The sequence below is a fragment of the Cebus imitator genome, unplaced genomic scaffold (assembly GCF_001604975.1).
Source record: "Cebus imitator isolate Cc_AM_T3 unplaced genomic scaffold, Cebus_imitator-1.0 Scaffold51, whole genome shotgun sequence".
In the NCBI taxonomy this organism is placed as follows: Eukaryota; Metazoa; Chordata; class Mammalia; order Primates; family Cebidae; genus Cebus; species Cebus imitator.
In genome coordinates, this window is record NW_016107366.1 from 7733455 (window position 1) to 7755752 (window position 22298).

At 47.1% G+C, this 22298-nt stretch overlaps 1 protein-coding gene across 1 annotated transcript in view; it reads left to right on the forward strand.

Annotated features, from left to right (window-relative positions):
* The window catches only part of GABBR2 (gamma-aminobutyric acid type B receptor subunit 2), a 429129-nt gene extending 407447 nt beyond the window's left edge, over positions 1 to 21682 (forward strand). Inside the window, exons 15-19 of the mRNA XM_017527825.2 lie at positions 4931 to 5155; positions 8097 to 8279; positions 12763 to 12892; positions 18064 to 18181; positions 21212 to 21682. Coding sequence (XP_017383314.1) covers positions 4931 to 5155; positions 8097 to 8279; positions 12763 to 12892; positions 18064 to 18181; positions 21212 to 21377 — 822 coding nt within the window. The 3' untranslated portion in view covers positions 21378 to 21682. The remainder of the gene's footprint in view (positions 1 to 4930; positions 5156 to 8096; positions 8280 to 12762; positions 12893 to 18063; positions 18182 to 21211) is intronic.
* Positions 21683 to 22298: the final 616 nt, after the last annotated feature.

A 22298-nucleotide genomic window follows, 5' to 3' on the forward strand; every position in this document is an offset into this window, starting at 1 on the left:
CCTGGCAACAGAGCAAGACTCTATCTCAAAAAAAAAAGGAAAAAAAAAAATAGATGAGGAGGGTAAGCCACAGAGAGGCTAAATGATTTGCCAAAAGCTGTCTAGTAACCTCCAATCTCTAAACCCAGCACTCTCCACTTTGCTCATCTTTTAAAATCAAAGATCATGCCAGGCATGGTGGCTCACACCTGTAATTTCAGCAATTTGGAAGGCCAAGGTGGGTGGATCACCTGAGATCAGGAGTTCGAGACCAGCCTGACCAACATGGCAAAATCCTGTCTCTACTAAAAATACAAAATTAGCTGGGCGTGGTGCTGGATGTCTGTAATCCCAGCCATGCAGCAGGCTGAGGCAGGAGAATCGCTTGAACCTGGGAGGCAGAGGTTGTAGTGAGCCAAGATCGGGCCATTGCATTCCAACCTGGGCAACAAAAGGGAAACTCCATTTCCAAAAAAAAAAAAAAAAAAATCAAAGATCACATACCAAGCCCCCGATTGTGAAATTCCAATGCTAGGAAGAACTTGAAAGGTCAGCTCCACATATCTCAGCCCAGGTTGATCCTTGAATGTTCTCTCCTATATCCTATATAAACCATGCTTCCATTCAAAGCCCTCCATGACACGAAGCTGGTCACTGCACCCTCCTCAGATCTCTCCACAGGAAGGCTGAGTCACCATTCACCCTGGCATGACCCCACTTAAAGGCCGAAAATGAAGCGCTCTCCGAAAGTCAAATTAACTGGAATCTCTTGTGCTGCTCAAATGCATTCTTACCTGTTGCTGCTTCAGAGAAGTGTTAGCAATTGATCCTGTGTCCTTTGAGAGGCCATGCCAGAAGGGTATGTAAGAGGACTGTAAGGCAAAGATTGGTCCCCACTTCATACCAGTTGACATCCCATTATGGTTTTCCATGGAAGTCTTTTGAGCTCCCATGCAAGCAACAGGACCACTGGGATGCAATCCGAGCACAAGGTAATGATCCTGAGGGTGTCAACAGGAGGTACCCAGAATAGAAATAAGAACTTGAAGACTGGCCAAAGGACACACTCATAATCAACAGAAGCTTGGAAGAGCTGTGAGTAATGAGTGGCACAGACCTGAGGGCAGAACCGTCAGCCCCAAGACAAGTTGCTGGAAGGCAGACTCCATCCCCATGTAAAGATGGATTCTTATAACGGGGAGCACTGTCCACAGATGCCGTGGAGCCCCTAAGAAGGACAAGCTCCCTGTTGTGGGAAAGCATGTCATGTCAATGACCTGTGCTTCCCCGACCCTGGCTGAGTAAAGACAGTGGATCTCTCCAGGATCCTTCTGGCCTTGATGTTTCTTGATTCTGAGACTCATTCTGTGAAATTAGACTATGGTGAATCATAATGACATCTTTAAACTGGATTCATCTGTAATGTTTTGATCATTCGTTATCTTCTCCCACGTACTTCTGACGGGGCTGGAGATAAGTGATGACTGTATCCCTCACAGTGAAGCTAATACCTTCGGCCAGCTCATGTCAACAAAAGCTATATTTGATAGCACAAATGCTTTACCATTTAGAATGTGCAAGGAACTGTCCACAGCCTCCTGGCCCCTAAGGTTTATGACTAAAATCCCACTGCCACCCCCCTACTCCTGTTTTAGAACCACAGAATTTCAGGGCTGGGAAGAGCATACACAGCCCTTTGTGTCCACCCCACTGTCACATGTTTTGGCCCCAACCCCCAGCCCACCCTGAGCAGCCCCCAACAAGCATTCCCTTACTAACTGCTTCTGTACCTCCAGTGATGAGAGCTCACCCTCTTCAGAGGAGCCTGTGCCATTCATGGATAATGTGTCAGTTTCCTTTGGCTACTATAACAAGTTACCACTAAACAGTGGCTTAAAAAAACAAACAGAAATGTATTCTTTCCGAGTTGTGGAGGCCAGAGGTCCAAAATCCAGGCAGCGTTGTGTTCCCTCCGAAGCCTCCAGGGGAGAATCCTTCCTTGCGGCTCCAGTGCCTGATGCTTCAGGCAGGCCGTGGCTTGTGACCACATGACTCTAGTCTCTGCCTCCGTCTCCACATGGCCTTCTCTTCTTCTCCCCAAGGGTCTCCTTTGTGTGTCCTGTATAAGGACACTTGTCGTTGGATTTGGGGCCCTTCCAGATAATCTGGGATGATCTCATCTCAAGACCCTTAATTATATCTGCAAATATCCTTTTTCCAAATAAGGTCACATTCACGGTTTCCAGGAATTAAGATGTGGACATATCTTTTAGGACCATTATTCAATCCACTACACATGGAATGCTTTTCTAGAAGGTTCTTCCTAATCCTCAGCGGAAACCTTCCTCAGTGTAACTTGTGCCTATGAACCCTCATTCTCCTTTTTGAGAGCCCAAGAACAAGTTACTTTGTGTTTCCTCTGCCACTCTTTAGAGATTTACAGCCAACCACCAGGTCCCCAGAGTAGCCCACGCTTAATGTGGAGACCCTCACAGTGGCTAGGTGGTCCATCGGCAGCATGGCTGATAGGAGGACACACTGACTCCCGGTCAGAGAGCCCAAGTTCAGGTGCCCATCCAGCCCTGACACTCACGCTGGGGACCCCATGCAGGTCACCTCACCTAGCCAAGCCACTGCTTCCTCCTCTGCAAGATGGCACAGCTACCATGGGATCACAGTGGGTCATGGGTAAAGGAACCAGCACAGAATAGGCTTTCAACGGCTGTTGATTTTCTTCTCTTACTCAGTATCTGGTTCCTGGGCTCCTGGTTCCCTATTTTATTTCATTTATCGAGACAGTCTCACTCACTGTGTTACCCAGGCTAGAGTGAGTGCAGTGTCACAATATCTGCTCAGCGCAACCTCCACCTCCTAGGTTCAAACGATTCTCCTACCTCAGCCTCCCAAGTAGCTGGAATTACAGGTGTGCACCACCATGCCCGGCTAATTTTTATATTTTTAGAAGTGTCAGAGTTTCACCATGTTGCCCAGGCCTGTCTCAAACTCCTGACCTCAGGTAATCCACCAGCCTTAGCCTCCCAGAATGCTGGAATTGCAGGCCTGAGCCACCACACCTGGCCTAGTTTCCCCTTTTAAAACGGATTTTTAAAAAGGAATAAATCAGGCCGTGAGATAACACATTTAGTGAAAGGGTAAAGGACAAGGGAGAGGAAAACAATCATGGTTGTATAAAATAAGATCAATTACAAAATGGCATTGAACTTACCTTCATACAGAACATTTCGTTCTACACAGTCCTTTGACATCCATCCTCCCATTTCATCCACACAAAAACACTGTGAGATAGGTATTACTATTACTAGTCCCAGTCCACAGATGTTGAAACTGAGGTCCTGAGAGGTGAAATGAGGTCACCCAGCCAACAGATGGCAAAGCAGTTTCCATATCCCCCTGCCTTGTGCCCAGCCCTGCTTCTACCACAGTGTGCCAAACGAATCTCTAAACACGAGTCCTCAGTGTGATGTTAAATGGTTCACACAGCTGTCAGATGCCCAGAGCTGTCCTGCTGAAGCCAAAGGGAAGAGGGACCTTGGTGAGAAGGCCTCTTGGTGGGGGCTGCTCTGTAGCAGTCAGCCAGCTTGGCTCTTCCTCCTGCCCACCACGACACCATTCTGCCCTACACTCACCTGCACTGTCCCTCAGCCTGCTGTCCCCTGAGACCACCCGTAAGGGTTAAACCCTCAACACCCTGCTTCAGATCATAGTTGGCCTCTACCCTGTCCGTTTCTGTCGAGACATCTATTGGTTAGGAGTAGAGCTGCAAGGCACAGAAAAACCTAAAAATAATGGTTGAAGAGACAGGAGATCTTCCTCTCAGGTAAACCTAGTAATCTAGGACTGGTGTAAGGCTCCCAGAATCTCAGCACCTTGCATCTTGTGGCCCCTACATCATCATTACACAGCTTCCACATCAGAGTCTAAGATGCCTTTGTAATCTAAGACGGATGTTGAAGCTCCACCCATCACATTCCACTCCAGCTGTTAGGAAGGAGGAAATGCAACACCTCTTCCCTTTAAAAATACTTCTTGGCCAGGCACGGTGGCTCACACCTGTAATCCCAGCACTTTGGGAAGCCAAGGTGGGTGGATCACGAGGTCTGGAGTTCAAGACCAGCCTGACCAACATGGTGAAACCCCATTTCTACCAAAAATACAAAACTTAGCCAGGCATGATGGTGGGTGCCTGTTAGCTACTCAGGAGGCGGAGGTAGGAGAATCGCTTGAACCCGGGAGGCAGAGGTTGCAGTGGGCTGAGATCGTGCCACTGCACTCCAGCCTGGGCAACAGAGCAAGACTCCATCTCAAAAAAGAAAAAAAACACTTCCCAGAACATATGCACACCACTTCTATTTATAGGCATTGTCCAGAAGCTAGTAATACACCACGCCTAGCCTCTAGGGGAGCTGGAAAATGTAGTCTCTATTCTGGGTGTCTGTGTGCACCCAGGGACAATAGAAGTCCCAGACAAAAGAGCAAGGCATCTGCTTAGCTTAATAGAAAAAAGACTGGACTGAACTAGAAACACAGCCCACTTTTGCTACCATATTGCTGTGTGGCCTTGGGTAGACCCCTTCACCCCCTCTCGGCCTTAGTCTTCCCTAGAGAATGAGGGAGAAGGTTGAGATCTTATCTGAAGTTCCCTTCCACTGTGGCTTCGAGCAGGTATGGGCATGAAGCTGTCACAGGGATGCAGGAGAACTGGACAGCTGTCACATCCCCAGTCTGCATTTCCTTGGCAGGACTCCACTCAGCAGGGCCACAAGTGGAGACAGATGGTGACATCCAGAAGGCCTGGCTGACAGCAAGGCCCCCCACCCTCCCTCCCTGCAGCCCACCTCCTGAGTAACCCTCCACTCCACAGCTTCTCAAAGCAGCAGGTGTGTGCCACCCCTTGGTAACAATCATCTCCCCTTTCTGTTCACCATTTCAGTTGTTCGGTTGTTTCTTAGCTTGGGAGACCCGCAACGTCAGCATCCCTGCACTCAACGACAGCAAGTACATTGGGATGAGCGTCTACAACGTGGGGATCATGTGCATCATCGGGGCCGCCGTCTCCTTCCTAACCCGGGACCAGCCCAATGTGCAGTTCTGCATCGTGGCTCTGGTCATCATCTTCTGCAGCACCATCACCCTCTGCCTGGTATTCGTACCGAAGGTACTGGCGCTGGCCCCACCACCTGGCCTCTGCCCTCCGACTCCAGCACAGGGGAATTGCTGAGTTTTCGCAATTCTCTAAAAGTTTTACCCATTCCTTTCTTGTGAGGAAGACAATTCACATTGTAGAAAGTTCAGAAAATGCAGAGTAGCAAAAGCTAGGTCTTTCCAAAATCTCCTGTAGTCCCACTACCCAAAAGTAATCAATCACTGGTCATGTTTTGTTGGGATGTTCTTAACTGCTGATGTGTTTTTTTTGTTGTTGTTGTTTTGTTTTTGTTTTTTTTAAGACAGGGTTTCACCATGTTGGTCAGGCTGGTCTTGAACTCCCGACCTCAGGTGATCCACCCACCTTGGCCTCCAAAGTGCTTGGATTACAGGCATGAGCCACCACGCCCGGCCTACTGCTGATGTTTTTGATGTGTTTCCTTACTGCCTTTCTTTCTCTTAATGGCTAGGAGATGATGCTTTTTTTTTTTTTTTTTTTTTTTTTTTTTTTTTTTTTTTTTTTTTTTTTTTTTTTTTTTTTTTTTTTTTTTTTTTTTTTGAGACAAGGTCTCACTCTGCTGCCCAGGCTTGAGTGCTGTGGTGCAATCTCAGCTCACTGCAACCTCAACCTTCCAGGATCAAGCAATTCTCCTGCCTCAGCCTTCCAAGTAGCTGGGACTAAAGGCATGCACCACCACACTTGGCTGATTTTTAAATTTTTTATAGAGATGGAGTCTCCCTATGTTGCCTAAGTTGGTCCTGACTCCTGGGCTCAAGCAATCCTCTGGCCTCGGCCTCCTAAAGTGCTGAGATTACAGGCTTAAGCCACCTCGCCCAGCCTGTGGTGATACTTTTTAAGATATGGTCGTAACCATAGCACACATTTTATTCTTTGCTTAATGTTTTGTCCTTTGTATTTTCCCATGTTCATAACTGTCATTGAGGGAGTTTCCAGGATTTACATGTCCACTTGCTCTTCTATTGGTGAGCACTGGATTTTATCATTGAACATTTTTTTCTGTATAACACATTTTCCTCTTTTCCAATTGTTCCTTTAATATGGAGTCACAGAAGTAGTATTATTGGGTCCAAAAAAAAAAAAAAACCATTTTTAGTAGCCACTTACATGTTCCATTTATTTGAAGTCTGACCTTCAGGACCACCTTGAAGAGAGATTTTTCAAACATCATCCTACCTAGCAGTGGGTGGGTGAGCCAGAGACCTTGACTTCTTAGGAGCCCCTCCATTAGGGTGGTCTGTGTCAAGGGAAGCCTGACTTCAGTGGGTCTCAAAGGTAAAGGAAGGTAGCCAGGCATGGTGGCTGGTGCCTGGAATCCCAGCACTTTGGGAGGCCAAGGTGGGAGGATCACTTGAGGCCAGGAGTTCAAGACCAGCCTAAGCAACACGGTGAGACCCCATCTCTACTAAAAAAAAAAAAAAAAAGCCAGGCGTGGTGGTGCACACCTGTAGTCTCAGCTACTCAGGAGGCTGAAGTAGGAAGATTTCTTGATCCTGGAGGAGCAGAGGTTACGGTGAACTAAGAATGCGCCACTGCACTCTAGCCTTGGTGACAAAGTGAGACCCTTTCCCAAGGGGGAAAAAAAAGGAAGGCACAGGATATAGAGCTGCAGAGGGGAGTTACTGACTCAAGTTGGGGGCGTCTGCCTCAGAGCAGGGGAGAGAAAAGACTACCTGGGTCTATTTCGGCAAACAGGCTGCCCATGGTGCTCCATCCTCCTGGGCGTGCAGTCGGCCCCCAGGCACTGTCAGCTCTGCGCTGGAATACCTCTGGTGTACACCCCTTCGTCGTTCACACCTGCCCAGACTCCAGGGCAACGCTGACTTCTCCGCCTGCCCTCTGACATTCTTCCCATCCTGTAAAAGAGGCCAGATGACTCTCTAAGCCAAGCTTCAATGGTGTCACTCTGCTCTGTCACCCTCAGTAGCTCCTCTTTGTCCTCCTGGCTCCAGGATCAAGTTTCAGATGTTGGGCTGGCTCTCAGGACCCTCATGTCTCCTCTAATCTCCCCAGAGAACCCTTTCCATCGCCCATCCTCCTCTTCCCCTTCCGCCTCCCCTAGGCATCCCTGCCTTGGCAGACGCTGCTTCTTCCCTGGCGTTTCCTTCCCCCTATCCCTCCAGATCCTCCTCAGAGCCCAGCAGGCCATAGCACTGTGGTGGGCACTGTTCCTGATACCCACCGGCCTGGTGAAGATTGAGTCCTTGCTTTATCCCCAGCCCACGCCTCTGGACCATGAGGTCCCAGTGGGCAGGGGCCATGGGTCACTCAGCTCCTGCTTTCCAGTGCTGAGTCCAGAGCCTGCCTTGACCAGAGATGTTTCTAGAATAAACAAGTAAGATCAGAGTCCAATGGCAACTTTCTGTTTTCTATATAAAATGTCTTTGGATTCGGCTAAGCAACGCCTAGACTCTTGATTCACGGAAACTGTGAGATAATAACCACGTGTTGTTTTAAGCTGCTAAAAAACAAGCTTTTGTCAATGACAGAGCTCCTACCAGCCTGTTTCCAGAGCTCATCAATGGTCTAACAAACAGCGGCCTTCGCTTTCCTCTATCTCTTTGTGGTCACAACTGTCGCCCTCAGGGCTTATTTTTTCCACAAGGAGCAAGGCCTAAGGCAGAGTGCTGGGCAGCTGGGGCGTGGCCTCCGGGGCCCTGGTTAGGATGCAGGTGGCATCAGGATCAGGATACCAGACTCTTAGTGGCCAGGAAGGACACGGAGGCTTGGTGACGGGAAGGGGCCTGCCCAAGGTCACACGCAAGTGAGTGGCAGAGCCTGGCCTGAGCCTAGATCTCCTGACTCCCAGCCAGCGGCCTTCCTGGGGCCTCTCGTCACCTCCAGAGCAGGATCTGCTGGGAGAGTCTGCCGTGTGGGTTGGGAGGAAGGACCCAGGGCTCTCTCTTCAACCCCACCCCCACCTCTGTCCTTTCAGCTCATCACTCTGAGAACAAACCCAGATGCAGCAACGCAGAACAGGCGATTCCAGTTCACTCAGAATCAGAAGAAAGAAGATTCTAAAACATCCACCTCGGTCACCAGTGTGAACCAAGCCAGCACATCCCGCCTGGAGGGCCTACAGTCAGAAAACCATCGCCTGCGAATGAAAATCACAGAGGTACCTCCCTCCACATCTGGTAGCCAGGCCCTGTCCTACCACTGAAGCCCCTCTGACCCCGTGCAGGGACTCTCAGGCTCCTCTAGACTGTCCCTGCCGCTTGACCATGCAGCCTCATCAGCTGCAGTTACAGCTGCGAGAGCCAGGGGTGACACAAACTGCAGAGGCAGTTGGTCAGAATCTGACATGAGCTTATCGCCCACCTCACCCAGGCTCTTGGAGGCCAGCAACACCTGATTCAAGCCATCCCTAGACAGAAAGGAACTCAGAGAGATTGGTGAGCTTCCAGAGTATCGTAGCTTCCCACGTCAGCTCTCTCTGTGTCTCTCTCCCTCTCAGTTTTTCGCTGTCCAGTGCAACTTACCACATCTATATGATGTACAACAAGAGAAGAGAAAGTGAAAGGAAACTTCAGGAGAGTGCTGCAGCAGACCTCACCTTTGTCCTGAGGGCTCTCAGCTGGCTCTTGAATATTCCAGAGACCCCAGCCAGATTGCCTTGGGCCTAAGCCAGGCTTGGCTTACTGTAGACCATAGGAGAAACCAAATTACCTCCCCCTCCACTACCCCTCTCTTTGGGTCGGGGCTACGCCTGGACCCAGGCTCTGCAGGCTGTGTTGCTTTAATAAAGGAATTCTGATTAGGAAGGAGGACAGGAGAGGGACCAAGGAAAGTACCTTGGTGACAGTGCTGGGTAAGCAAGGCACCAAAATAAAGTGGCCCAGAGAAAATATGTTTATTTCCCTTTTACCTAATGACCTTGAAGTGAGAGGTCCCAGGTGGGCAGCTCTGCTCCCCAAGGTAATTGCCGGGCTCAAATCCTGCCCTCTGGTTTTCCGCCACTCCCCAGGGTGTTCTCCTCGTTCATAGCGGGAGAGCTGGGTGGATGACATGTCCTGTTCACAGTGTCAGGAGGAGAAGAGCAAGTCCACACAAGGGATTGCCTTTTAAACAGTAATACCAAAAATTGTACATATTTTGGTTCTGCCCTAGTCACATTAGCAAGAACGGACACGAGCACACCTAGCAACAGAGGAGGCTGGAAGCATCATCTCTAGCTGGACAGCTGCAAGGAAGAAGTGAGACATAGGGTTGCCAGAATAGATACAGGATGCCCAGTTAAATTCCAATTTCAGATCAACAACCAATCATGGCTGGGTACAGTGGCTCACACTTGTAATCCCAGCACTTCGGGAGGCCAAGGCAGGCGGATTACAAGGTCAAGAGATTGAGACCATCCTGGCCAACGTGGTGAAACCCCATCTCTACTAAAATTACAAAAAAAAAGGGGGAAAAAAATAGCTGGGCATGGTGGCGGGTGCCTGTAATCCCAGCTACATGGGAGGCTGAGGCAGAAGAATCGCTTGAACCCAGGAGGCGGAGGTTGCAGTGAGCTGAGATTGCACCACTGCACTCCAGCCTGGCGACAGAGTGAGACTCATCTCAAAAAAAACAAAAACAAAATAAAAACAAAAAAAAAAAAAATCATATTTTTAGTAAAAGTATAGCCCGAATAATACTTGGGATATACTTATACTAAAAAAGAACTCATTATCTGAAACTCAAATTTAACTGGACATTCTGTATTTTTATTTCCTATGTCTGGCAGCCCTTTTGGAGGCTTGCAGAATTCTGCCACAGAGAGCCACCAAACAACTGTCTGTGTACCTAAAAATGACTGCTTTAGGATGGGGCAACCCACTATCAGCTGCCAGAGCAAACTAAGAAGGGTTTCTGTCCCCCAAAGCCCATTACACGTTCTGCTTCAATATCAGACCTCTCATGATTAGTAATACTGTGTCATGTGCATTTCACTTCTACTTGCACACTTCAGCAATGAAGAGTTCACTCACATTAGGAAACCCAAGCCACTATTTAAAACTCTAAAATGCTGCTTATTTTTCCCGGAAATGAATCACAGTCTGGCCTCCCGTCGTCCCCACCCTTTGATCCTCCTCCTGCCACTCAAGTCACTTAGAAAAGAGTACGTCTCTCCCTCCTCTCCCACATGAAAGCTTATTAAACAATGTCATGGCTGTGTTCCTGACATCACAACAGCATCTGAGAGTTTATCAGGTCTCCCCCTGTACACTACATAACAGGGTGCTGTTTGGAAAAATCCTCTAACCGTGTATTTCCTGTGCTCTGGCACCAACTCAACAACAGTCAACACAAAAGACTTCTGTGAGCAAATGTGTGTCCAGTTTTCCCCACCAACGAGCAGTTCAGTTCCAATACTACATTATCTAGAGATCGCTTCAGACCCCACAGATTGAGGTCTCAGTCCCCAAGCCTCCCCCTGACCCCCATCAGACACCACCCTCAGACACCAGTCACAAGTCAGGCCTCTGGAACTTCTGACTAACCAGCCTCAAGTTGAGACTCCCAGGATCCCACTTTGGATTGAATTAGTTTGCTAGAGGGGGCTCACAGAACCCAGGGAAACATACTCACCAGCTTATTACCAAGGATATGAATGAAGAGATGCACAGAGCGAGGGATGGGTGAAGGGGTGTGGAGCTTCCCTGCCTCCCTGGGCCCCACCCTCCAGGAACCTTCACGTGTTCAGCTACCCAGAAGCTCTCCATACCCTGTTCTTTTGAGTGTTTATGGAGGCTTCATTACATGAGGCTTGATTGACAACTGTGCAGAAATGTGAATGGACAAAAACGCACGATTAAACCCAGCAAGGCCTGCCTGTTCAAGCTTTTCTTGGCCTCTCTGTAGCATTTCTTCCTCCAGGGTATGGGACAGGACTCTCTGTGATAAAGGTCTTTTGACCTACAGGCAGATTAGAGTCCTGCCTTGAGCTGGTGAAAAAGGACAGGAGAAGGTAAGAGAGAGAGCTTCTGTTTCATGAGGCCTAAAGTGCCCCAATATTATAACAAAAGACTGTTACAAGAAATATAGGAACCGAGAATCGTGGATGGAAGCCATTACATGTATGTAGATACGGTACTATCACAGATGCTCACCACCCACTCTGACTGCCACCACCCCCACCAACTCCCAGCACTCACATTGCCCAGGCTTCTCTGGGACTGAATTGCCCCAGGACTTGCACCTGGCTTTTGTATAACCGGGGAATGGGCCAAGTGCGGTGGCTCACATCTGTAATCGCAACACTTTGGGAGGCCAAAGCAGGAGGATCGCTTGAGCCCAAGAGTTCAAGACCAGCCTGGGCAACATAGAGAAATCTTGGCTCTAAAAATAAAACAAGGGATGACTGGGACCCATCATGATTAACTCCTGAGTGTGCCCCTGCTGGCCAGAGTCTCCGAGACAGTGTGAGTCTCAGAGCTCTGAGTCCTGCATGTCTGTCCTCCCCACTGTGGGTCCTATTAAGTATCACTAATAGTAATTATAAGGCCAGGCACAGTAGTTCATGCCTGTAAACCCAGCACTTTGGGAGGCCCAAGTGGGAGGATTGCTTGAGCTCAGGAGTTCAAGATCAGCCTGAGCAACATAGAGAGACCCCATCTCTACCCAAAAAAAAAAAAAAATTAGCCAGGCATGGCAGCATGTACCTGTAGTCCCAGCTACTCAGGAGGCTGAGGTAGGAGGATCACTTGAGCCTAGGAGGTCAAGGCTGCAGTAAACTGATTGCACCACTGCACTCTAATCTGGGTAACAAAATGAGACTCTGTAATAATAGTAATATTATTATAGTAGCAGGTTGCCCTGCTACTATTGTGTGTCAGGCACTTGGTTAAACTTTCCATGTATTATCTCATTTAATCTTCACAACCTCATGAAGTAGGTACTATTATTACCCCATTCTACAGAAAAATAAATTGAGGACCAGATGCGGTGGCTCATGCCTGTAATCCCAGCACTTTGGGAGGCCGAGGTGGGCGGATCATGAGATCAGGAGTTCGAAACCAGCCTGACCAACATAGAGAAACCCCGTTTCTACTAAAAATAAGTATAAAAATTAGCCAGGCATGGTGGTGCATGCCTGTAATCCCAGCTACTCGGAAGACTGGGGCAGGAGAATCGCTTGAACCCGGGAGGCGGAGGTTGCAGTGAGCTGAGATAGTGCCATTGCACTCCAGCCTGGGCAACAAGAGCGAAACTCCATCTCAAAAAAAAAAAAAAATTGAGACTGGGTTCTCACAAGCCAGGAGAACCTCACCGCAAGTAAGGGGCAGCCCTGGGTTTGCACTAGGCCTGTCCAGCGCCTGAGCTCTTTCTCTCTTCCTCCCCTGCCTCCCTGGGCTTGCTTGGCTGCTTCATCAAGGCTCAAGCCTACATTGAACACATAATTCCAAAGCCCAGGTCCCTTTCATCATAGCTTTTCCTTGAACAAAGAGCTGCCAGGGTCCTTCCGCATCTCCTCGCCGAGATGCAGTAGCCCTTTGTTTCTCAGGGCACTCCTGAATACAGGTAAAGGCCCAGCCCTGTGAGCTACCTTTTGGCACTAGTGGCCTAGCTGCCAGGGCTGGGCCAGGGACCTGGACTCAACTGGAGCCTTTGTGTTTTAGCTGGATAAAGACTTGGAAGAGGTCACCATGCAGCTGCAGGACACGCCAGAAAAGACCACCTACATTAAACAGAACCACTACCAAGAGCTCAATGACATCCTCAACCTGGGAAACTACACTGAGAGCACAGGTAAGAGAGGCAGGGCCCGGAATGTGGTAGGGACCTTACCTTCAAACAACAGCTGTTCATCTTCCATTTTTTAGATGTAGAAACTGAGGCTCAGACAGGGCACGGGACTGGTCTGAAGTCACGCAGAGCTGGAGCACCTGGAACCTCTGTCTGCTGACCACAGTTCAGTGTCCGCTTCAAGCCCCACCCTGCCTGAGTCTGGGGCTTCAATTTCCACACCTACACACTGGGGCCAGCATTCCCAGTGTCTGACTAGAGGCAGCCACATTTTGTTTTCCCTTTTGTTCTTAGCGAATAGTTTACCCTTTCTTCTCTGAACAAGATTTCACAGTTTCAGACATACCTCAGTGTGCAAGAATGGTCAGTTAGTTATGATAGGATGCTCAATCTCACCATCCACTTGGGAATTGCAAGCTACAATAACAAACCTGCCAGGCACAGTGGCTCATGCCTGTAATCCCAGCACTTTGGGAGGCCGAGGTGGGCGGATCATGAGATCAGGAGTTCGAGACCAGCCTGGGCAACATAGCAAGACCCCATCTCTACAAAAATGAAAACACACACACACACACAAACCATTTTTGCCTACCTTTTGGAAAAAAAAGATTACCAGAGTTGGTAAGAGTATTTGGAAATGGGCATTCTCCTGCAATGCATTAGAAGTCAGTCTGGCACTATCTAAATGTTCCATGTTAAACCTCTTGACCTGGCAGTTCTACTAGCAGGAACCTGCCCCTTGCAAATACTCCCACGTGTGCAGAGATGAACACAGAGATGGTCTTCACAATGTTGTCTGAAGATGAGAAAAACTGGAATTAACTTAAATGTTCACTACTTGGGGGTGGTTTCATTAATTAAGATGTAGCCAAACATGGCACATTTTAGATCTGTTAAAAAGTGAGATGGGGCCGGGCACGGTGGCTTACGCCTGTAATCCTAGCACTTTGGGAGGCCAAGGTGGGTGGATCACCTGAGGTCATGAGTTCAAGACCAGCCTGGCCATCATGGTGAAACCCCAGCTTTAATAAAAAGTAAAAAATAAATTTTAAAAAAAGTGAGATGGGTCTATTTGTGCAGATGTGGAAGGATCTCCAGGTGAAAAGAGCCAACATTAATTGTTATGGGACACACAAATGCATACACGTGTGTGTGAGTACATTTTTTAGAAGGTTTAGAAAAACACCAAATTGCTGACAGTACTGACTCATGTGAAAAGAAATGGTATTGTGGAGAGTGAGTGAGAAGAAATGATTTCACATTACCTTTTTTTTTTTGAGATGGAGGCTCTGTCACCCAGGCTGGAGTGCAGTGGCACAATCTCAACTTACTGCAACCTCTGCCTCCCGTGTTCAAGCAATTCTTCTGCCTCAGCCTCCCAAGTAGCTGGGATTATAGGCACACACACCACCATGACCACCTAATTTTTGCATTTTTTTTTTTTTAGTAGAGACGGGGTTTCACCATGTTGGCCAGGCTGGTCTCGAACTCCTGACCTCAAGTGATTCGCCTGCCTCGGCCTCCCAAAGTGCTAGGATTACAGGCGTGAGCCACCATACCCGGCCACATTACCTTTTTTATATTTCTCTATGGCTTGGATTTTTCCATTAGCATGTATTCATCAATTTGTTATAAAACTATTTTAAATCAATGAAAAATCTTTCTTTTATTATTATTACATAAGTAGTAAGTGGTCTTATTACAGTAGCAGTATTCTATAATTCATATTATAAACATGGTTATTACAAAAATGTTTAAATTGAGATAATAACAAGGAAATTACAAGAATAAAAATCACTCCTGATAACTTTGGTATCTGATAAAAGAGTATCTGATAAAAGTGGGCATTTTAAATTTGTGGTAGAAAAGGAATTATTCAATAAATTTCCTTGAGATAAATCTGGAGGAGAATAAGGTGGATCCTAAACTCACACCTACACAAAAATTAATTCTGATAAATAAAAGATTTAAATATAAAAAGCAAAAACATGAAAGCACTAGAAGAAACCAAAGTATAATTTTTTAAAAATAACCTCAGAGAGAGGAGGACCTGTCTCAGTCTGATGCAAAACAGAAATCACAAAAAGAAAGGTTGATAAATTCAGATACAAAAATAATTTCTTTCATAATACAAAAGCCATGATAAGTGCAGTCAAAAAACCAAACAAAGCCAAAGATTAACTCAGATAACAAGCTTATGCCCTTATATATAAGGAGAAATGATATGTAGTAATACACAAAGTATATGTAACTATATACCAGTTAGTAAGAAAAAGACCAATACCTCAAAAGAAAAATGAGCAAAAGAGAGTTCTCATAAAAGGAAATGGAAATCGTTCTTACACTTATGAAAAGATGATCAATCTCACTCCTTATTAAAGGAAGGCAAATTAAATCTGCAATGAGATACCACTTTTGCCTCAAAGATTGGCAAAGACCGGAGATCAAAAGGCTGCTCAGAGTGCCGGCAAACAGGTTATGAGCGAGGCATTCTCAAGTGTTGCTGGTTAAAGCAGAAATCATTCGGACCCAGCAGTCACACTTTTGGGATTTGTTCTCCAAGCCTTAATCTGTTTGTGCTGCTGTAACACAATACTGCAGACTTGGTAATTTATAAACAACAAAAATGAATTTCGTACAGTTCTGGAAGCTTGGGAGTCCTAAATCAAGGTGCCCGTAGGTTCAGTGTCTGGGGAGGGTCCAGCCTCCACTTCTGAGTTGGCACCTGGATCGCTGCATCCTCTGGAGGGGAGGAGCTCTGCATCTTCATGTGGCAGAAGGAGCGGAAGAGGCAAACCCACTTTCTCAAGCACTTTTATGAGGGCCCTCACCTCATCCATGCAAGCCCTGCCTTCGGACTTAATTACCTCTTCAAGGCCTCACCTCTTCAAGGCCTCACCTCTTAACGCCATCACACTGGCTGTTCGGTTTCAACACATGAATTTGGAGGGACATGTTCAGACCATTGCAGTATGGATATACAGTCGATTCTGCTGCTTCACAGTCTCGGTCATTATGTTCTTTCTATAAAGCCTCCATCAACAGTGGATTTGTGGCCGGGTGCAGTGGCTCACTCCTATAATCCCAGCACTTCAGGAGGTGAGGCGGATGGATCACAAGGTCAAGAGATTGAGACCATCCTGACCAACATGGTGAAACCCGTCTCTACTAAAAATACAAAGAAATTAGCTGGGCGTGGTGGCACGCACCTGTGATCCCAGCTACTCAGGAGGCTGAGGCAGGAGAATCACTTGAACCCGGGAGGCAGAGGTTGCTGTGAGCTGAGATTGTGCCACTGCACTCCAGCCTGGCGACAGTGCAAGACTCCATCTCAAAAAAAAAATAAAATAAAATAAAATAAAATCAGTGGTTTTGTGAATACCGAACCATTTGCTCCTCTATAGGATTTGGTTCCTGGGAGTCTCTTACAGGCTGACATCACAAGCTGACATTTTTGTCAACCAATCAATATATAATTTTGTTGTATGCATGTTTCTGTTTAAGGACATCTTATTTAATATATGTGGTTTAATTCACATTGCACTCATTGCCATGAGCGCATAGCGCATGCGTGATGGAGGCTTCTCTGACTCAGGGATTTTCTCCATCAGGCACATCACAGCCCTCTTGTGCTTAGGGACGCTAGCCAGCACTTCCGCGCTGTGCTTGGGGGCATTTTAAACAGCAAACTCACCAACACACAGCACAAAATGTAAAAAATGTGTCACTGAATAACCTCCAGAAAGATACTTATTTACAATGTAAGAGGTAAATGCTAAGGCAGCGCATCGCCTTGTTCACCCTCAGCTGGGAACGCATGCATCAGGCAGCTCACATTTTCCCACACTGTGCCTGTCAGCAGATGACCACAAAAGCATTTGAAGTATTGATTTGGGGATTACAAATGAACATTAGTGAGAAGAAAAGTTCGCAAATAGAAAATTCATGAATAATGAGGATCAGCTGTACTCACGTGAATGCAAAATGACGTACATATAAGGTTGCCCACTGAAACAAAAACAAAGACACCAGTGCTCCCCTCCAGACCACAAGAATCCAAATCTTGGATGGGGACCATATTTTTTACTTCTTTAAATCTCCTTGTATGGTCCTGAAGCACAAAAAGAGTTGAGAGAATTTGAATCACCATGTTTTGTGGCTACACAATATTATTTTGAATGGAGGCCCTATAACTTAATGTAACTAATCCAGTATTATCAGACAAATTCAGATTCGTTCCAACATTTTGATATTATAAATGATGCTGAAGTTGAGGCTGGGCACAGTGGCCAGGCCTATAATCCTAGCATTTTGGGAGGCTGAGGCTAGTAGATCACCTGAGGTCAGGAGTTTGAGACCACCCTGACCAATATGGTGAAACCCCATCTCTACTAAAAACACAAAAATTCTCTGGGTGTAGTGGCATGCACCTGTAGTCCCAGCTGCTTGGGGCTTAGACAGGAGAATTGCTTGAACCTGGGAGGTGGAGGATGCAGTGAGCCAAGGTCATGCCACTGGCAGCATGATCCTGAGTAACAGAGTGAGACTCCATCTCAAAAAAAAAAAAAAAAAAAATGATGCTGAGGTTGAGCATCTTGTATATATCTTTGCACAGATCCTTGATTATTTTCTTAGGATAGTTTTGAGAAGTGAAAATTCTGGGTAAAAAATAGGTACTTTTATGGTGCTTGACACATACCGACAGTGCCCCGCAGTAAGATTATGTCCATTTATACTCCCACCAGCAGTTTACTATTATTTTTCTTTTCAATCTTTGCCACTCTTATGAAAAATATACCTTGGAGATTTTTTCTTTGTCATTACATCCCTATGTGCCTGTGAAAAAGGCCTTAATGTTAGAGCCTCTTGTTTCTAAGTTATGTTTCCTACATTAGTCGACTTGATTTCTCTCCTTTTTTCTTTGAGAGAAGAGCACGGGGCATGCCACACTCATCCCCAGCACACTGCTTCCATCCCTGATTGCTGCAGGCTTCTCAGCTCACTGTGTTGGTCCCGGGGGAGGCACTCCACAGACCTCAGCTTAGAGAACACAGAGGGATAATGGGCTCCTTTGCATTCTCTCTTCTGGGGCATCAGCCTACAAAAATTTGCATTGTTGATTCTTAAAAACTAAGTTAACAGAACATGTTGTGGTATTGTTGTTTTGCATTCAGATGGAGGAAAGGCCATTTTAAAAAATCACCTCGATCAAAATCCCCAGCTACAGTGGAACACAACAGAGCCCTCTCGAACATGCAAAGATCCTGTAGAAGACATAAACTCTCCAGAACAGTAAGTACCTTCTCCTTGAGAATTATCACTAAAGAATAAACACGTCACTCCTGCACAAGAGTTTTCAATTTGCACCATGTTTTCACATCCGTTATTTTATTTGCTTTCCGCAGCCATCCCATGATGCAGTCCTATTACAATGCTCTTTTTACAGATTAAAAAAACTAATATTAAAAAGGGGAGGTGACTTGCCAAAGCTCATTCAGTTGCTACATGTGAGAAATAGGACTTCAACTCACAACTGTCCAACATCAAATCCCAGGTTCTCCACTGCAGCACGCTGCCTTTTTTATGTGCAAAATTTAACCTTGCTAAATGCATTTACTTAACAGTTTACTGAGACCTACTGTATGTCAGGCATAGTGCTGGGGTTACAGCAGTGAAGAAAATGGACTAAAATTTCTATCTTCATGGAGCTTCCATTCTATCTAGAAGGATGATAGCATAATAAAAAAGCAACACATGGTATGTCAAACAACAGGATCTTTGGAGAAAAATAAAGCAGAGAAGGGAGTCAGGGAGTGTCATTTTAAATAGGCTGGTTAGAGAAGACTCAATGAGTTGGTGACATATAAGCAAAGACCTGAACATCTTTGTTAGCTTTGTTCCACAAGGCGATTTTAGTCCTAATCTTACAGCACATTGGAAGCAGAAGCTAGAAATATAAAGTTTGAAACTTGGCCTCTGGAAGTAACAAGCCATGAGGAACTAGCAAAAGCAGCCAAATCACCAATTGCAGCACCATTTGGGGCCCTTTAGTGTTAGACCTAATAGCCTATCAACCCAACCAGCTTCAAGGCCTGGCCAGCTTACAGTCCAGGACAGTGAGAGTTACATGGAATTTGTCAGCAGTTTGCCTAGCAGTTGCCTCCAATAGAGTGTAAGCATCCTGAGGGTAGGGTATGAGTCCTTCATGTATCACCTGCACTGAACACAGGTTCTGCCAAACATTTGTTGGTTCTTGACACGGGTTTGTTGAATGAATGAAAGGTGAACAGGATCCTAACAGACAGCAGAATGAATGCTCTGACAACCACAGGGCCCACCTTGCCTAGGCAGACAGCCTGCCCTGGGTGCTTGGACGCGGCACCCTTTTCCCAGGTCAGAGTTTATTCTTCCCTTTCTCTCCTGGACATTTTGCCAGGTGATCTTGCCTTAAGGCACAGACCACAGCTGACATTACACAGGTTCAACTTGAACTTCAGAATGAGATCTCCAGCACTACAGTTCCATACACAACCGTGAGGTGTCTCTTGGAAGGAGTCTTTCTGGAAAGTTTGGGCAGCACTTCATCTGTACCTGTCTATCTCAGAGCCAACCAGTGACCTAAATGAACCCCAAGGGCACACCCAGTTGGAATAAGGCTGTCCCCATGAATTGATTTGCCCCCACCACAAAACAATGTGGTTGAACAGAATCAGCAAGAATTCCAACTTCCCCAGTTCCGGTTTTGTTTCCATGGGGAAGTTACATGAAGTCTGTATCCTTCCCTCTTCTTTATAATGGGAATAGCAGTATTTCTTTTGCCTATTGGGTGTTCGTTAAGATCTGGGGTTTTTGTTTTTTACATTTTTGCACCTGAGTGGCCAGGCGCTGGGAATACAAGAAGGTATAAGAACTCAGTCCCTTCCCTCAAAGAACACAGAATGAAAGTTGCACGCATGGAGAACTGTGCAAGAATGCTGCTGAGCAGAGCAGAGGAGCAGTCACCTGGGCACATTTGCCACAAGCAGCCTTTTCAATAATCAAAATGACATGACAGTCATTAAGACCTGGAAGGGTGTGGCAATGAGAAGGGACTCAGAGGGCAGTTCCCGTTTCCCTACGGCTCCCCCATCACATGCTAACTCACGCCCAGCACGGCCCTGCCTCCAGTTTTTTCTGGCTTCATTTCTGGATATTTACCAAGGATTCTGCTTAGCAGAGAAAGGGTTCTCTCAGCAGAGAGTGAGCACAAAGGTGATATTTAAACTGGATCTTGAAGGAAACACAATTCATCATGTCAGGAAGTAGAGAAAGAGTCTTCCAGACAGGGAAACAGCAGAAGAGCTGGATTTCCAGGGAAACTAGCTACCAGATGGCAGGGCTTACAGGTGGAGAGGATGGAAGATTCACCTGGAAACTTCAGATCCAGAGACAGAACTTAGGGAGCCCCAAATATCACATCAGTGTCCTTTTTCCCCTTCCTTGGCTTCCCAGTGTTGGAAAGATAACACTAGCTACCAAAGAAGCTAAAAGACCAAGAAAGAGCCTGTGGGAATTGGCCCAGCAAGAAGGGATGCTGTCCTGGGCAAAGCAGAGGCAGAGGAGAGAGAGGGAGGAGAGAGCAGCTGAGAAGTCTTTCAGGAACGGAACTGAAAGCCATGTGGAGGTTTGCAAGGGTAGAGAATGAGAAATGTCTGTGTTTGCAGCAAACCCCTGTTAGAAGGGCAATGCTTTGTCCTCGGTAATACAGTCCCCAACTTAAAATTTTTTGACTTTACAATGTTCTGAAAGTGATATGCATTCAGTAAATTGCATGAGATATTTAACACTTTTTAATAAAATAGGCCTTGTGTTAGATGATGTTGCCCAACTGTAGGCTGATGTAAGTGTTCTGAGCACGTTTAAGGTAGGCAAGGCTAAGCTAGGGTGTTTGGTAGGTTAGGTGGATTAAATGCATTTTCAGCATATGATATTTTCAACTTACAATGGGTTTATGGGAATGTAACCCCATCATAAGTCAAGGAGCATCTTTTCTGCTAGGACGTTTGTAATAATCGCCAAATCCTGGACCAAAGCTCAAGATGACTCATCTCTCTTATTTATTCCAGTCTCCCTGGTTATTCCCAGGGTGGTAGCTGGCACCTGTGGGCCTTCATTAAATACCTGCTGGATGGCTGAATGGTTAGCTGATTGGATGGACAGATCTTGGATTCAGAGAAAAATAGGCTCTTATCATCAGCTTTTTTAGCCAAAGCGAGTCCAAGGAACTTTCTGGTGAGCCCGCAGATAGCCTCCACTAACACTCCTCCCTCTCCTTCTCTCCAGCATCCAGCGACGGCTGTCCCTCCAGCTCCCCATCCTCCACCACGCCTACCTCCCATCCATCGGAGGCGTGGACGCCAGCTGTGTCAGCCCCTGCGTCAGCCCCACCGCTAGCCCCCGCCACAGACATGTGCCACCCTCCTTCCGAGTTATGGTCTCGGGCCTGTAAGAGTGGGAGGCCTGGGCCCGGGGCCTCCCCCGTGACAGAACCACACTGGGCAGAAGCGTCTGCTGCAGAAACACTGTCGGCTCTGGCTGCGGAGAAGCTGGGCACCACCGCTGGCCTCTCAGGACCACTCGGATGGCTCTCAGGTGGACAGGACCGGGGCAGGGGGAGACTTGGCACCTGACCTCGAGCCTTATTTGTGAAGTTCTTATTCCTTCACAAACAAGAGGAATGAAATGACTTCTTCCTTAACATCTGCAAACAAGGAGGAGCTGGGATATCTGAAACTTGCAAAAAAAAAAAAAAAAAAAATCCAGACAAGGAGAGAGGCACTAGAGCTCCAGCTGGAAGTCACAGAGTGGCCCACGCAGCCTTGGGAAGAGGCAAGGGGCTTCTGAAGAAACCGCCTCCGCACTCTGCACCCCCATCACTGGCTATGGCCCCTCAGGCCAGCCCTTCTCCACTTTGAGGGAGGAGGTGGGAAGGGCCACCAGGCCCCCAGCTGCCAGGCCAGCTGACCCCAGCCTTCCTGGAACAGGGAGTCTGCAGGAACGCAGACAGGCACAGCCCTGGGGCAGGCAGGCCAAGGGCTGGGGCACCGGAGCAGGCTGACCTGCATGCTCCTGATGGGACCTGTGTCACCCAACGAGATGTTTGTTACTCTGGTAAATGCCACACGTTAACACAATAACACCCATTCTGGGGACCGTGGGGATTTAGGGCACGTCACTGCAGACACACTCTGCAGCATTCACCAACAGTCTGTCATGCACCGACCACGTTGGCCATGTCCTTGTGTTCCTTTCGGGTGCTCCCAGTAACCAGGGGGACCACCCGAGCTAATCATGGAATGTCTGTTCCCAGCAAACATGATAAAGAAAGATTGTGCACTTTAACCTCTCTCATCAGGGCCCAAGGGCTGGC